The 17581-nt window shown below is 41.2% G+C and overlaps 1 protein-coding gene across 18 annotated transcripts in view; it reads right to left on the bottom strand.

Annotated features, from left to right (window-relative positions):
- Positions 1-10509: 10509 nt before the first annotated feature.
- The window catches only part of SOX6 (SRY-box transcription factor 6), a 382490-nt gene continuing 375418 nt past the window's right edge, over positions 10510-17581 (bottom strand). For all 18 annotated transcript variants that reach the window (XM_074585859.1, XM_074585865.1, XM_074585856.1 and 15 more), the window contains one exon: positions 10510-17456. In XM_074585859.1, the coding sequence (XP_074441960.1) occupies positions 17153-17456 (304 nt within the window). In that variant the 3' untranslated portion in view covers positions 10510-17152. The remainder of the gene's footprint in view (positions 17457-17581) is intronic.

The raw sequence follows: 17581 nt of genomic DNA, 5'->3' as shown, positions 1-17581 counted from the left end.
AGGAGCAGGGTTGAGAGTGTCCCTTGGGGGACAGTCCTGAAGGGCAAAGGTGCCTAGGAAGGCTGCTCTTACTTCAAGGAGGAACTCTTAAAAGCTCAGGAGAAGGCCATCCCCAAGTCCCAAAAAAATGAGCAGACAGGGAAAAAGACCAGCCCGGCTAAATAGAGAGCTTTGGCTGGACCTCAGGAAAGAAAAGAAAGTTTATGATCTCTGGAAAAGGGGCTTGGCTACTTACGAAAAATACCAAGATGTAGTGAAGCTCTGCAGGGCGAAAATTAGAAGGGCCAAAGCTCAAGCAGAACTCATCTTGGCCACCACGGTTAAAGATAACAAGAAGAGGTTCTTTCAGTATATCAATAGGAAAAGGAAGACTAGGGAAAATGTAGGCCCACCAACGAATGAGATGGGCACCCTAGTGGTGGAAGACACAGAGAAGGCAGAGTTTTCCCCAGTAGAGGAAGATCAGGTTAGAGACCACTTGGCCAAACTGGACATCCATAAGTCCATGGGCCCTGATGAGATGCACCCGTGAGTGCTGAGAGAGCTGGCAGATGTTATTGCTTGGCCACTCTCCATCATCTTTAAAAGGTCATGGAGAACAGGAGAGGTGCCCGAGGACTGGAGGAAGGCCAATATCACTCCATTCTTCAAAAATGGCAGGAAGGAGGACCCAGGGAACTACAGACCCAGTTAGTCTCACCTCTGTCCCCGGGAAGGTAACGGAGTGACTCATTCTGGATGTCATATCCAAGCATATTCAAGAGCAGGAAGTTATTGGAAGTGGTCAACATGGATTTACCAAGGGTAAATCATGCTTGACCAATCTCATAGCCTTCTATGAGAGCAGCAGATGTCATCTACCTTGACTTCAGCAGGCTTTTGACACTGTCTCTCATAACATCCTCCTTAGGAAACTGAGGAAGTGTGGACTAGACGAGGGGACAGTGAGGTGGATTGAGAGCTGGCTATGTGACAGGACTCAGAGGGTTGTGATTAATGGAGCAGGGTCAAGTTGGAGGCCTGTAACCAGTGGTGTCCCCCAGGGGTCAATACTTGGACGAGTATTGTTTAACGTATTCATCAACAACCTAGACGAGGGGACAGAGTGTATGCTCAGCAAGTTCGCTGATGATACCAAACTGGGTGGGGTGGCTGACACCCCAGAGGGCCGTGCTGCCATCCAGCGTGACCTACACAGGCTGGAGAGCTGGGCAGAGAAGAACCTAATGAGGTTCAACAAGGACAAGTGTAGGGTCCTGCACCTGGGGAGGAAGAATGTCAGGCACCAGTATAGGTTAGGGGTGAACCTGCTGGAAAGCATCTCTGAAGAAAAGGATCTGGGGGTCTTGGTAGACAGTAAATTATCCATGAGCAAGCAATGTGCCCTTGTTGCCAAAAAGGCCAATGGAATTCTGGGCTCCATAGGAAAGAATGTGGCCAGCAGGTCGAAGGAGGTAATTCTGCCCCTCTACTCTGCACTGGTGAGGCCACAACTGGAATACTGTGTCCAGTTCTGGGCTCCCCAGTTCAGGAGGGACAGGGAACTACTGGAGAGAGTCCAGCATAGGGCAACACAGATAATGAAGGGACTGGAGCATCTCCCTTATGAGGAAATGCTGAGCAAGCTGGGACTCTTTAGCCTGGAGAAGAGAAGGCTGAGAGGAGACCTCATTAATGTTTACAAGTATCTAAAGGGCAGGCTTAAGGAGAATGGAGCCAGACTCTTTTCAGTGGTTCCCAGTACCAGGACAAGGGGTAACGGACACAAGCTGGAACATAGGAAGTTCCATTCAAATACAAGAAAAAACTTCTTTATGTTGAGGGTGACAGAGCACTGGAACAGGCTGCCCAGGGAGGTTGTGGAGTCCCCTTCTCTGGAGACGTTCAAGACCCGCCTGGATGCAGTCCTGAGTAATGTGCTCTAGGCAATCCTGCTTTAGCAGGGGAGTTGGACTAGATGATCTCTAGAGGTCCCTTCCAACTCTGAAGATTCCCTGATTCCGTAATACACTTCTAGCAGCCACATTATCCACTGATTAGCTGGCATGTTCAGCTTTAAAGAAACTATAAAAGGAATCACAGACAAAAATGACATTTTATGAAAAAGAAGAAAGTGAGAAAGAGTTCCTATTTCTGGTATTCTGTCACATTTCACTGTAGCGTGCAGCTTCAACTCATTATTGATAAACTAATAATTTACCAGAATTTTTTGCTTTTGTAATATAGATAGTATCGGGCTTAAGGTAACTCTCTGATGTGATCAAGCAGCCCTAAACCTCAGCATACAGCAGAGTTTTGTGCTCTGTGAAAGGAAGGAGAAACATTGCAAGCTAAGGAAAGCAACTCCCAAAAGCTGAAAACTGAGAGTGTTTATTGTTAATTTTCCAAAAACATCAAGCATCTTAGTGCTAGGATTTTCAAAGGGGCCTAAGAGAATTAGGTACTTCTAAACCTATTGCATTTCTGTGGAATTTACATACCTCTATTTCTAAGACCGCCCTGACAGAGATTTAAGGTGGGACTTTTCCTCATAATTTACCATTCTCAAGCTTGGTGCCTTATTTTCACTGGGCACTGTGAGACATAACATAGACCCCTCGGTGAAAGCCTTCCGGGGCACCAGGAATTTACCGCTGTGGTGGCTGTTTAGGACTAGGATTTCTCTTAGCAATTTTTCAATTTTGGTTTTCAGTCATTTGTTCTGTAAATTATTGTCTTCTTTCTTGCATTGCGAGGAAAAAAAAAGCAAGCATAAGAAGAATGCATCATTCAGAAATACAAGCAGATGAAATTCCTGATTAACATGAGGTAAAAATCCCAACATCCATTAGCCTAACAAGAACCCCATTTGCAGTTTAAAAAAAACAAACAAACAAAAGTGCGAGAAATTACACATCTGTTCCCACCAACAGCAGTAAAAGCTAGGAACAGGCTTGCACCCAGATAGCTACATTTTGGGTGCCAATATTATACTAATTACATTAAAAATGGAAAAGCAGAAACCCTTCTGCCTTCTTCATTTAGCTCATAACCACTTTTTTTCTATTTTTTCTGGAAAATGAGTGTTTTTCCATTTAAAAGGTGAGAGCCACTCCGTAGTTACAAGTGGTACTTTTTGACTTTCTTAATACAACCCTGTGGCTACAATTAACACAACGGATAAATAGCAGATCAAATTAAGGTCTGATTCTGTTTTACTTAGAGGTGCAATCCTTGCAATAAATTGCAGGTTAAGCTGTCAGAGGTAAATGAGGAGAGATGGAAAGCATGATCTATGATGCCTGAATTTTAAGTGTTCAGACATTAAAAGCGAGTGTGTGAGAGAAGATAAGCAAGTATCAAGACAGAAAATTTCAAAATTTTAAGATGCTTTAGTGATTACTATAAGATTCCAAATATAGCTGAGATGCATGTTTTGCAGAAAGCTTTAAGAAAAGGTAGCAAGTTTTATTTCTCTGTATGAGCTATTTAATGCTTACCTTTATCCCTCACATGGGAATAACATTTTCAAAAAAGAAAGAGAATGTGATTTTTCTTATTATTTCAAAGTGCTTTAGGTTCGTTTCAGAACTTCATTGTCTTTGAAGTTTGGGGAACAAGGGAATGCAGGCTGTTTCCATGCATGGTCTTATTGTTGTGGAGATCCACTATTTCATCCCCTTAAAAATGAATAAATAACTGAACCAATTTGAAGTCCTTCACAACCTGCGATTCTTACAAGCATCTTAAGACTGCATACTGTCTGATCTATTTTGTTTGCAATTCAATCACAAACTCCTTGCAGTATACAAATCAAAACATCGTAGAAGCGTGTACCGTCTTTAAGCATGATCAGTCTAAAGATTTTTAGGGAGGGATTAAATCAAGGAAGTAGCTTTATGTATCATTGCTGGAGGCATACAGCATCTAATACGAATCCTAAGATTGTATCTGGAAAAATATTGTGCACTTACTGCCAAGCACTGAACCAACTGTCTGCTTCCTGTGACATGCGTGGGAGCAGGACGTACTCAGAACTTCAAAGCAGCAACCTGTTATGTGGAAAAAAGAGTAACCAGATACTTTAAAATCATTTGCTTTCCTTTATACCATGAGGTGTTGACCAAACAAACATATTTTTGCAACTCCATTCTCGCTCTCATCACACAAATTATTAAAAGACAATGCTAGTGGGCTTTTCTACATTCTTCATCACAGCATTGGCACTTTCCAAACATCCCATTTGGTAGGGTACCTACCAAAGGCTGCTCAGTTTCACTACAGTTCTCCTTTTCTTTCGTTTTTTTTTTCCCGTTAAACTTCAGAGAACACTGTGAAGAAAACATGAGAATATGCTCCAACCTCTGCCTTTTTCTTTTGCTACTGTGAGAAAGACAGAAAAAACACTACAAATTATTAGCCCTCACATTCTCTGGTAACTCTGACCTCTTTTCACCCAGGCCAGGTTTGTCCCTTAAGATCAGAAATTCATACAGCTAGGGGCACTTAGCCCATCTGGCCCTTTGCATCAGCTCACAGTCCAACAAGGACCACTTGTGTGGTGGGGCCTTAAGGACAGGACCCGCAACTGTTCTGCTTAGACTGCATCATCAACAGCCTCTGTGTCCCACTGAAGGTGGGCAGATACATTTAAGACAAATTCCTCAGGAGCAAAGGCTGGGGTAGGAAAGAATGGAGGCTGAGTCAAAATTTAAAGCTGTAAGCTGAGGCATCGAATTTTCTCTGACCATTTATAGCCTGTGACTGCTGAATTACACAAAGAAAAAATCATCTTTCCTATACCAATTCTGAGGGTTTTCTGAAGGCACTTCGGCTTCCAGCAACACCGTGAAGAGTCACAACACTTAGTCCATATTCCTCCTGCCCCTTCTGTGACACAAACCCTCCCCAGCCTCTCCCAGGAGGCCACCCACAGCTCCAGCGGCCCAGCACCAGCACCCATGCTGGATGCAATGGAGTAAATGCTTTAACCACTACCTGCATCCCCTCGGATCAAAATAAGCCCAGTGCTCGACCCGTTGGGAGGAAGACTGGAGATGCTGGAAGGGGACGGAGGGGGTGTATTTGTCCCGTCCCCGCCCCTCCCGCAGCAGGACTGGGTGCGGCAGGACAGCAGGGTCGCGGGCGAGGAGCCGGTGAAGGAGCTGGAGGTCGGGAGGGGCGGCAGCCCGTCCCCGGCAGGAGCAGGGGCGGGGCGGGAGGTGCCGGCAGCCGCTGCCCTCAGCCGCACTGCGCGCGCGGGGCCGTCGCGCGGCCCTTAACCAACGGCTGGCCGGCCAGGGCGCGCGCCGGGCCGTTACCAACGGCCCCCGCGCAGGCGGGGCGGGGCAGGGCAGGGCAGGGCGCGCGGGGGGACCCGGGTGCGCCGCTCGGTGGGCTCCAGACAGTTCCAGAGCGGTGGTGGTGCGTGTGAGCCGCGACAGCCCAGAAATAGTGCCATTATGAATTTTTGAGTTGCTGGGCGGCATCTCATAAAGAAGTGTTCTACCATACCTTAGTGTTACTAGTGCTGTGTCCAGTGCTGGGCTCCCCAGGTCAAGAAAGACAGGGAACTACTGGGGAGAGTCCAGTGCAGGGCCACAAAGATGATGAAGGAACTGGAGCACCTCTCTTATGAGGAAAGGCTGAGACCTGGGTCTGTTTAGCCTGGAGAAGAGAAGACTGAGAGGGGATCTCATCAATGCTTGTAAATATCTAAAGGGCGGGTGTCAAGAGGATGGGGCCAGGCTCTTTTCAGTGGTGCTCAGTGACAGGACAAGGGGCAACAGGCACAAACCAGAACGCAGGAAATTCCACCTCAACATGAGGAAAAACTTTACTTTGAAGAGTGAGCAGGAACAGGCTGCCCAGAGAGGTGGTGGAGTCTCCTTCTCTGGAGACATTCAAAACCCTCCTGGACACGTTCCTGTGCAGCCTGCTCTGGGTGACCCTGCTCTGGCAGGGGGGTTGGACTAGATGATCTCCAGAGGTCCCTTCCAACCCCTGCTGTTCTGTGATCCATTCTGCGATATGTTACGCTAAGAAATGGGCAGTAACAACCAACACACATTGCTTTACAAGCTGGCTGAACTTTGCAGTCTTGCTGCTCTTTGTAAGTCTCCCCTACTGACCGCAGGAGGGGCTGCGAGGAGCTGGTGATTTCTAATAGTTATATTAATCTGCTCATAATTTGGTAATTTTAGAGGTCCACCTTAAATAACTAATAAATTGCAAATACAGAAGGTGATCATTAAACAATTTATCATATGATAAAAGAGCCATTAATCTCTTATAAACTATTACACATGCATACCGGTATGCATGGAGGAAGTGAAGCGATGCCATTCTTTACTGCAGCTCAGTGAAATCGCATAATGTGAATATTCATACTTACTTGTTTTCCTTGAAGTCCTTTTTTCCTTAAAATAACCTACCTAGTGCTTTCCTCCTGTAGTTGGAGTCATACAAAATCAAAGCAGTGTTAGGGAGATTTTGCAGGCTCCCCAGGAGAAGCTGTACAGGTAAGATGGTATACACCAACGATCCCCCACTTTTTCTTTTGACCCGCGTTGTAGTTGTCCAAACTAGAAGAGCTTGCTAGTCGCATTCCCCAAAATAGGTAGTTTGTACTAAAGGTTTTTCCAAAAGCCCTTTTTCTTTCAACATGTGGCAAAAGATTTGCATTTCTTGTTGTGTGGGTGGGAGGGTTTTGGGGATTTCTTTTTCCCTCTCCAGCACTTACGCTTTGGTTTTCCAGCTGCTGCAGCTATTCTAGTGGAATTAACTAAGTCTTGCATTAAGTGCGGGTTTCCTGATGTTTGAATAAAAGACACTTCATTGTGATTGAGTAATTTGATCATTAAAATCTATGATCTCCAGATTTTTTGAATTAAGTCTGTTAACTTTTAACCAGATTCTGCAAAAAATGGGAGAAGTTTCAAATCCTAAATATTTTAGATCGTATGGTGGACTTGGCAATTCAGTTGTACATTAACTGCTTTGATGCTCTGATTTTCTTCCATTGAAGAGAATAAATAGGGCTGTTGCAAAACTCATCAAGGCCCTTCATTGAAAGATCAGTCTGCAAATTTAATTGCTAATTTTCTCCCAGTCACTTCATCTACCAAAATACTACACCATGTTCCTGACTAGGAAGGGGCTGTGCCCATTAGCAGCCCAACACAATGACTGTAGATGCTGAGGAATATGAGATCAAGCCGCAGATGTTGGCCTGGCTCAGGTGCTCTCATCAGCTACTATCTCCTATTGCCACTGTTGAACATAAAATTACAGGGCTAGGTGGGGACTAGTCATCTAACCTGGTAGGACAGTCACTGTGTTTTCAATTTTGTATGTTATTTGTGACTAATTAGTTGTGAACATACAGTAGTTGTAAAGACATTTTTAGCTGTTGTTGAGTCTCGGTGGCAGAGATGCCTTTCCACTTGCTGATTGTAGTGTCTTGCGGACTAGGGTCCCACTGCATGGCTGTGGATCATAGCACAATATTTATATTTCCTGATTTCCAAATATAAGCCCATGTGGCCTGACTTATAAGGAGCATAGTCATGTGTCTGAAGTGTAAGGTACCTCATTCATAAAATTAAAGCTGGGTATTGTGGAAGTAATGCAAGAGTCAGGGTTTTTTGTACTTCATGTTTCCAGGTTTTGAGCTTACATCCCATTTTTTGAAACCTGATTTAAAATTATTAATTGGTTTCTTCACATGTCCTGCTAGTGGCTAATTAACCAGAAAAGTGGCAAAAAATACCCAAATAATCAATAGGCATTTCTTTTCTAATTTCATTATTTGAGAAGAATTATTTAAAGCTCTAATAATTACCTTTTTTTCTTACTGAGTGATCCTTTGCTGATGAGCTACAACAGCAACCAGAGCTCTAAGTAGGTTTTAATACAAGTATAGAAGCTTTTAAAGTCTGTGGTGTCAAAGTAAATTAGAGTGTCCCTAAGTAGTTCTTAATACAACTGACCACAGTGATTTCTATAGGGCAATTATGTTTTACTGTGTCAATCATCCAACAAGCATTAATATAAAGCAGAACAGCTCTGAAGAAATTTGTTATGGACTGTCATGTCAAGAACCCAAATGCTAACCTGCAATGGCCTTGATATTATTAGAACTACTAAGGGTCAGATTCCAATTAATGCGCAGATTTAACAGTCCTCCACTGTAGTGGGTCTTGATACAATTAAGCAATAATAGATGACAGGAGGGATACTTCCTGGCAGTTAATGACCAATGGCAGTATTGGAAGGCCCTTAACCCAGCTGGTCATTAACTGCTCAGAGACACAACCTGGAGCTCATATTTTCTATTGTAAACCATATATTAAAGAAATAAATCAAATACGATTTTTTCCTCCCCTTCCTGTCCCTCCCCCGCCACATCCCGTGCGAGCTGCTGCGGCTGTTGAGCTACTGTGGTAGCAATTAATTGCCACAGGAAAATCCCAGCGCAAGTAACCAGTGGGGAGACAGACCATCGCACCAAACCTTGTAATCCTGAAAGCCCCAAATTGCAGTGAGTCCTAAGGGCTCCCAAGGAACCTGCCACTGCAGCTGGTGAGTGGAGTTTGTGTTCTGAGGCTGCATTTCAGTGCTCAGCCAGAGGGAGAAGCGTGTCTGAGGGAGGGAGAGTGGACCCGAGCAGCAGGAGCGCCTCAGTTCTCATTTTGTGCTCTGTCACTCGTTTGGTGCCAGAGAAGTGGCTTGCCTTCCAGCGCAGTAGATCTTTCCTGTGATGACTGTAATAACAATGGTAACTTAGGAGGCCAAGAGCCTTATTTATTACTCATCCAGCACTGCGCTATCTTTCCCTTGCAGTGATCCGATGCATACAGTGTCATTAGTAAAATTTCTGAAGGCTAAGGTGTCCATTTGGAATGACAACAAGGCTCGCGCAGGGAAGCCAGCCTGACTGAGTCGGTCAGAGGTGCTGTCCTGCAGGGAAGGAAACCAGATGATGCTTGTGCGTGGCCACCAGTCTGTCCTGGGCACGCTACTCCTCTCAGCGCCAGGAACAACATGCGTGCTGCTCTGCAGCCTCCAACACACTACCTTCTCCAGAAGATTGTTGTATGTGTGGAGACAGCACCCTGTCCTGCATGGTAATTTGTGCGTATTTTTTTAGGTTGACAGCTAGAGGTGCCAAATCAACATTTTGTCTCTTACTGCTGCAGGAAGCAGTGAGTTTTTGTGCCATTCCTCAGCTTGTTTTTCATGGTACCTGTGAAACAACCCAACTGACACCATCAGTGTTTCCCAGATTACTGATCGTTATTCACATGTGCACATTCCATCAAGAAGAGGAGACAAATCATATGGTAAAGGGTGTGTGGAGAAAAAGCTAAAATTTGGATAGAATAATTTGATTTAAGTGGAGCAATATGAAAATACAGCAGCAGAGCACTGGACTCCATTTCAGATGTATCATATGAAAGTAAAATTCATGCCCAATGACATGGTGCTTCATCTCCAGGTGCCTTTGACCTTAGTAGCTGAAACTGGACTGACTGATCTAGTGCCTAATTCTGTTTTTCAAACTTACAGTGTGGCCATTGCCACCTTTTGTCAAACTGTTGTAGATTCAGCAGCAGAAATACAGGGTTTTGGCTTCCTTCTCCTCAAGACCACTTTAATGTTGCAGTTTGACTAACTAGTTGATTGCTTACTAGAAATAAAAGCTTAAATTGCACAAGTTAATATTTATGTATTTATCCATTATCATATGTTGGTCAGCAACTTCATTACATCCACTTTTGACCCTGAAGTATTTCATCACAGATTCATAATGCAGTATGTAATTTTTAGTAATTTCATGTATGATGCTCTCTCCAGGGAAGGAAGGATTCTTTCCTACTTAGATGTTTCAGGGTGGTTTGTGCAATAACTGAAACTAGGCTGAAATCTGATGTAATGCACAATCAAAATGTTCTGTTACATTATAGTACAGTACATTTCAATGTAATTTATTCTTTTCCTATGAGAACCATGACTAATTACTAAGTCAAAAGCCAATCATAATACACAAATGGCAGCAGTTTACAGACATGGCAATATGGCAACTATAGGGTTTTTGTCGTCAACTTTGGTTAGTTTGTTTAATGTTATATGCAGCAGAAAGGGGGAAAGCAAAGAAAGAAGAAACATGAGAACTGTTTTGTCTCATTTCTACTCAAGAAAAATCTTTCTGAGATTATGTTGCTACCAACTGCACTTCCTGCTTACAAAAGTGATGATACCCAGTGAATATTATCAAATTAGGTTGGTTATCATGCATGTCTTTTACAGCATATGGTATTAATGGATTTCAGAGGCTGATAAATGCCTTTGTAGAGTGGAAAGGCATGGGGAAAACTCAAGAGCTGGAAGATTCAGCTGCTAAATTTAAAGGAGGCCTGCTGAACAGGCCTCGTTGCATTTTTCTGTCCATCAACTCATCATGGTCAATCTTTAATGCTAACTTCAAAGGAATAGTAAGGGATGCATAGAAGAAGTCACACACACATCTCATAAAACAAAATTTATCTTTAATTTGTAAGTGTCAACAGCAGTACAAAAGATGGAGTGATGGTGAATAGATTAAGGGTAGAGAGGACAGTCTTGAGGTAAATGAGCATAAATAGGCAGTCTTATAGACACTCCCCTGAAGGGTCTAAACCCCTATCATGGCATATACTGTATCACCCAAGGATGACATGTTTAACATATCAGGAAAGCACCTTGTGCAAAAAAAAAAAAAAAAAAATTAAAAAAAAATCCCCCCCACCCGAAACATGTAGGTAAGGTGCCAACATACACCAGAACATACTGTATATGGACAGTGTCTTTCAATTTTGTCTTTTCCATTAATAACTGAGGCAGAGGAGGAGAAGACTCTTAAAAGTACCACTGAAAGATTATTCAATATTTAATTTACCTCACGTCAATACTGCACAACAAAATCCAAGAAGTCTGTTTATGCAATGAAGCAGAGCTAAGAATAACTATTCTCTTTTTTAAATTGAGAACGGATTTTTTTTTTTAAATCGGTATCCTTAGCAAACTTTTTTCTTTCTTTTTTTTTACTGTATCAAGAGGAGAGTGTGAGATGTGATGGCAACCTTTAAGTTCATTTAAAAACTTTACACTGGACTGTACAAGATTTTTTTGATAAACTATTTACATTTTCAGACTTTAAAACATATTCAAAGCAGCAATAGACACTAGTTTTTCCTCTAAACGCCCAAATAATTACCGGCCATGGGCCCAGGTAGGTACCTGCATTGTATATAGAATTTCTACAAAGAAAACCTGCCCATTAAGTTAGCCAGTGGGTGTCCAACGAGCAGCCCTCGCCGTTAAGAGCCGCACCCACAGTGTTGCTATAGGAATCAAAGCATAGTACCTTGACAAGAGAGTCTCAGTTGTCCCAACAGCTCTACACAAACTTTACAATTTGAAACAGCAGCTAGCATGTCAGTCCAGCATGTCAGTGAATTGTGCTGATTAAATTAACATAGAGTACAATCTCACAATATACATCACAAACAAATTACAATGTCAGGAAATAAGAGTTACAGTAAGATAAGTTATGTAGTAACAGCTTATAAGCTTGTCTTAATGTAATAAAAAAATTTTTACATGGGAAATACAATAATGAATGAACATAAATGCTAAGCATTCTAGTTTGCTACAAGCTGAAGAAGGGTACAAGAAAAAAACGTTGCTTTCTAGAAAGCAAAACACAAATGACAAAGGAAGACAAACGGAGAATGCACACTAGCAGGTCTGCAATGTGCAGCATACAAACAGTTAAATATTTGCACATTCCCCATACTCCAAGAGCACCAAGGACCTCACTTGTGGTTTTTAGAAAGCGGAAATTACAAAGCAAGCCATGTCACTAAGTTGCTTTATAGCTTTCATATTGCCATAAATACCAATTTGATAAGTTTTCCTTTAGCCTAGTTCACCCCACCCCACCCTCTCTTTACCCAGCGTGTGAAATCTCAGAATACTTCTTTGTCACCATTTCCAACAAATCTGGTAGTTAAAAAAGGGCGATGAAGTAAAATGAAATATATTTGCATATACATTTTTTTTCCTTCTGTAGCAGGACATTACAGTATATCAAAATGTAGTTTGATCTGAGAAAAATCACAGATATTAATGGGTTATATAAAAAAAAAAGGTTTGGGGGAAATTTTTTAAAGGAAAAGGAGTTAAGTGTTTTGTAAAAGATCAAATGAGGTCATATAGTATTATTCTTTTAAAAGAACATGCTTAAGTGCCAACTTGAATCTTAAAAAAGCATGCAAAACACCAAGGGTCCAAGCCCATTCATTAACTTCTCATAAAAACATGAAGAACTCTATCATACATTCTGCTGGCTGCATCTCCAGTGCAGTTGTTCGCACTGTGGCCCTGGCTCAGCAAAGTTTGCCCCGCTGAACGCCAACGCTTTACTGGTCCTCATGACCGCCATGGAAGTACTAACATGCTTCATATTAAGCAGGTAGATAAGTGTTTTGCTGGGGGAGGATGGGGGTGTTAATCTTGTAGTATGCTTTGCTAGGAAATTATTTTGAAATGCCATGCCTTTGGTATGACCAAAAAACAAAACCAGAAAGACAACCCAGAGAGAGGACTATGTTTTAGATTGCATTGGGAGGTGGTTGTGTGTACTCCAAGCAGGAGCTGCCCACAGCTGACAGCTGTCTGCTTTGCACAGGGTTTCATGTTTATTGTGACTAATGCTGCTGTTTTGCATTCCCATGCCGGAGCAATCCCATCTTTTGCCCTCCCCCTGCTTCATGCTGCACCTGAGTACACTGATTTAGGAGCACACTGTGATCCCGCGTATTCTCAGCAGGCGGTTTCACAATCTACATGGTGATGCCCAAACATACAGGCAGACCAGAATTGGGCCACTTCGTCCAAGTCATTTCTCCATGTAAACCTGAACCCTGGAAAGCAGTTCTGTTTCCATTAAGACTTCTATCTTCCATTTTAATGAAATATGAAGTGAACTATTCTAGCTGATACCAGACTGTTTCGGGAGTGTTCTTGTCTTGAAAATAAGTATTTTATAATTTTCCAAAAAGATAATATATATTATCTGTTAATTAAATAAACTGTCTGTTCACAGAGAAAATAGTATTACTATATTTGTGCATTACCTGAATGGAGTTGTTATTTTTTTTCAGAGTTATTAAGGGGGGCTCAAACACTATGCTTAAAAAGCAATTCCACAAGTCCTCTTTGTGTATTTTCTGAACAATTTCCCCTGGTATTATAGCCTAATATGACAATAACAAGATTTAATGAATGTAGAAAATAAAGGTTTGATATTACTAAGTCTTGACTGCATTGCAAGGGTCATCTTAGTCATGATAATCTTTCCACGGATATGCTTTTGAATTAAAATGCCATTGTTGTTAAGAAGTAAAATACCAGTTTTACTTGGATTCAGAAGACTCTGTTTCCCATCAAACGTATCAGAAATTTGGTATGTTTAATGTATCAACTTTCTAAAAAAGAAGAAAGTATTCTGTGTTTGTGGACTATGCTACTAAAAATCAGTGAGAGCACAAGTGAGGCATCTTGCTGTCCCAGCTACAGGTCCACAATACTGCGCTCACACTGCGGGTGTAAATTCAGCATCTACATGAGGTACAGTGACTTGTCAGCATTTAATATGGACCAACATACACTGATATAGAACAAAAGTAAATACATAACTTATACTTCACTAAGTATCCATGAACAAAAAATAAAATTCTATTTCCTATGTTATATTTACACAATTTAAAAAAATTCTAAAATGAGATGGTAAATTCATCAAAAACTTTGTTTTGAGCTCCGATTAATAAAGTAAAAATGTTGTTTTTTATCCTTATGATTGTCCTTCCTTGATTTCTACTGACATTTTAGAGCCAATGTCGGCTAATAAATATAATAAAATGCTCATATGCACAATTCAGATTCAAATATGTTCCTCCCACTCCCCCAGCCAATAAATGCAATTTTTACCAGCTGGTGATTCCTGAACAGCCAGTCATTTTCAAGAATGTGGCTTTAACATACAGAGCATCAGCATTGAGGCAGGGCTGGAGCTAAAACAAAGTGTTCATACATACATGTATTTTGCATAAATAAATGAAATAACAAGACATAAAAATGACTCAAATCCGGCAACTGTGAGGCAGGCCCACACGAGTCGAAACAGATGACTTTTGTTCATGTAGTTTTCGTACAACAGTTTCACATTAGTCAGAAGTGATAAAAAATACCATTTATATCCAGTGCTTATAACACTTACGAAACAACATCTGTGAGTGTGTGTTTTTTTGTACTACAAGCAAAATCAAGTTTCAGTCCTAAAGAACAGTCCTTTGTTCTCCACAAGCCTGCAGAATATTATTTTGGCATGGTCATAAAATTTAAAAAAATTAACCAACTAATCTAAATGTTTGCCTTTGTGCAAAAAAATAATTACATAAAATACAATGCTAGCAATACAGCATTCTACCTATGCAACAAAACCAGAAAAAAAGAGAGCAAGAGAGAAAGAAGGTGATATGGGGGGAGGGAGAGATACTTCTAACTGGAGAATTATGTAAGACATTAATAAATAGTCATTTTTTTTTAGGAAATAATGGTATCCTCCCCCCAATCTGAGCTGAATGTACGAAAAACAGTTCAAATTCCCAAGCAATTATAAGAACAAAACCCACTTTCTATCAGTACCTTAGCCAGCTTAAAGAGGGCGCTCACCAGCTAACGACACAGCATATGCCTTTAAAGTCTTGGCTAGACCAGTTTATTGCTTATTAGACATGGACTCAGAACACATTTAAATAAATATTAAAAATATAGCATTTTGTTCCAAATTACAGAATGGTCAGAGAAATTTGACCATTGTGTTTCTATGCCATTATCTTTATAAATTGTCCTGTAAATTGAACAATCTTCTTTGTCTTGGGGGTTGTTCTCGCACATTTCAATGTGATTCCTACAGTGGCAACAATGGCTACCTCTGCTCAAGTAGGTATTAGTGGGGCTACGAGGAAAATGACTGCTCCCGATACAGCATTTGTCATTGCACCTCGCACGAATTTCTGCGAGATAGGATGATAGCAGGAGGATAGCCAGCATTAACACTATACTTCTTTTTTTCATTGTCTGGGCCCTGAACAAAGCCCGTTCAGCTCTGTGGGAAGATTCCCACAGACTTCAAGAAGAGCTGCTCCAGGCCCACTCACACCTCTCCGCCTGAGTCTGAATTTATCACCAATGTGCTGAACATATCCAATTCAAAATAAAAGCTGAGGGAGCTGAGGAGCTTCTGCACATGTATTCATCAGGCCCACTGGATCTGTACATATATATACAGTGATGTATCTGTGAACAGGAGTGGAGTGTGAGGGGAAAAAATAAAGGCAGTTTCTTCTCTGTCTCGGAAATTTAATAAATTCGCGATCTTTGAATATCTCTCTCTTGTATATTTCCCAGAATTTTCTCTAGCAATTGGATTGTTTCTAGTAGTAATACAAATAAAAATTTTAGTTTCTATAGCACCTTACATCCAAAGATCCCAGAGCACTTGACAAGCGTTCATCAAGATCTGGCTCACATTCTCACATGACTAATATTCAATAAATATTTTTGATGCACTGTTTTCTCAGCTTATCAAGTCAGATATTTGTGTGGCCTTCCCTCCCCCACTGGGAGTCTCACATATAAATCACTGCATAAATACTTAAGGTAGCAAACAGTTCCTTCAGGTGACAACAGAAACGTGACGTACGGAGCCATGATTCACTGCAGGATTCTACAGGCCCTAAAAATTCATCATGGTGGACTCTACCTGCAGACTGGATTTTACATCTGCCTTTGCTGTCTAAGTATAGAGGTTTATAACTATAAACACAATTTTTTAGGAATATTTGTACTGTATGTACATATAAAAGTACTCACTTTATTTTGCTTTACATATAGCAGAGTGTTTCCAAGTGCTCCTTGAACATACACTATTACAGGAACAACTGAATTTCTCATTCATAAATGTCATGTTCGCTTTAGTAGCAGGTGCACTTTTATTTTCATATACCTGTGTAATTTAGGGGAGGAGAAAGAAGGGGCTCTTTAAAATATCAATAAGGAATTGTAAGTGTAATGCCACCAACAGTACTTTTAAAAATAAATTAAGTATTTGGACCCTTGACATTCTGGAATGAATAAATTATTTAAGAGAAAATGTGTTAAGACTGAATGCAAGGGTTAAAAGCAAAGGGGTAAAGAATGTAATCAGAGGTGGCCTCACACTGCTAAGACAGGCCCGTCCATAGCTGGTGATCGCTCTTTTGTGCTTACTTAAAATTTCACACTAATGGCACATCAAGAGGCAAAAGCAATTGGGCGCATGCACTATGGCAACCATGTTCACTACTTAAGAATATCCTGTCTCCAGATTCCTGAGTACTTTACCATATTCTGGAAAAAATTAGGTTTTATATATAATTTTTTTAAGATGCCAAAGGATTGTCTAAGACTTTACAGTGTCTCCTTTAAGACTTTTTTTTAAATGTTAAGATTCAAAAGTTATGAAAAGTTTGGCACGTCAGAAGTTCGGCTATACATATGGAAAAAAATGGAATTCAGAGACTATTTTTTAAAGACGAGCTATGATGCACAGATGTGCACACTTGCGGACTTGTTCTGCTTCACAATATGAAATCTGCAGTTTTTGTTTTCTAAAATAATCCAGAATAAAAACACATTCACAACCTGTAGGCTGGCACAGCATACCTGAGTGAGAATGTATAACCCCCATCTAAAACAGTAACTTAAACCTTTATCAGCATCCAAAAGGAAAAAGACAAAAGGTAAGACTTGTAAGACAGCTATTGATTCATATAAGTTTTCAAGTCCTGATGTCTGATATTTAATATACGTCTTCATCTAAATTAAAAAAAAACAAAAACAAAAAACCCAAGTTCATGAAAAATTAGGGAAACAATCTGTCTCACACGTTAAGAAACATTTAAGACCATTCTGCTGATGTAACTGTAGGAGCCACACATGCATGCAGGCTCTTTAAGAACTTTTGTTCAAAAAAAACCCAAAAAAACCCAAATGAGTCTGAGTACTTTAATTCTGTGAACACTCCTCAGTTGGCACTGACTGCCTCATGGGCTTCATTTTCACTACTATAGTCTGATTTGGGATCATCCTCATAGTCCTCGTACATTTCTATTTCATCCTCTCCATTTATCATTTCATTTCCAGCAAGGCTTCCGCTGTCCGTCTTCATACCGTAAGTGCTCTGAATGACGGGGATGCTGGGCTCAGGGCTGGCAGAGGTGCTGGAGCAATCTGATGTCATCTGAGGTGATGGCGTGGTAGTCGCCATGGTAATAGCACCAGGATAGACAACCCCCGTTCCTGTGGTGATTGGAATTTGAGGCTGTTGTCTGGAAGGAAAAAAAAAAGAGGGGAACGTGATTTCCTGTGTTCAGAGGAGGGAAGACCTCTGCATGTCCAATCGAAAGAAAAGCAGGTGGTTTCCTAGAAAGGCTGCATGCATTCCTCTGGAGTT

Source organism: Larus michahellis, chromosome 4 (genome assembly GCF_964199755.1).
Source record: "Larus michahellis chromosome 4, bLarMic1.1, whole genome shotgun sequence".
NCBI classification, from domain to species: Eukaryota; Metazoa; Chordata; class Aves; order Charadriiformes; family Laridae; genus Larus; species Larus michahellis.
This window is presented reverse-complemented; position numbering and strand designations above follow the sequence as displayed.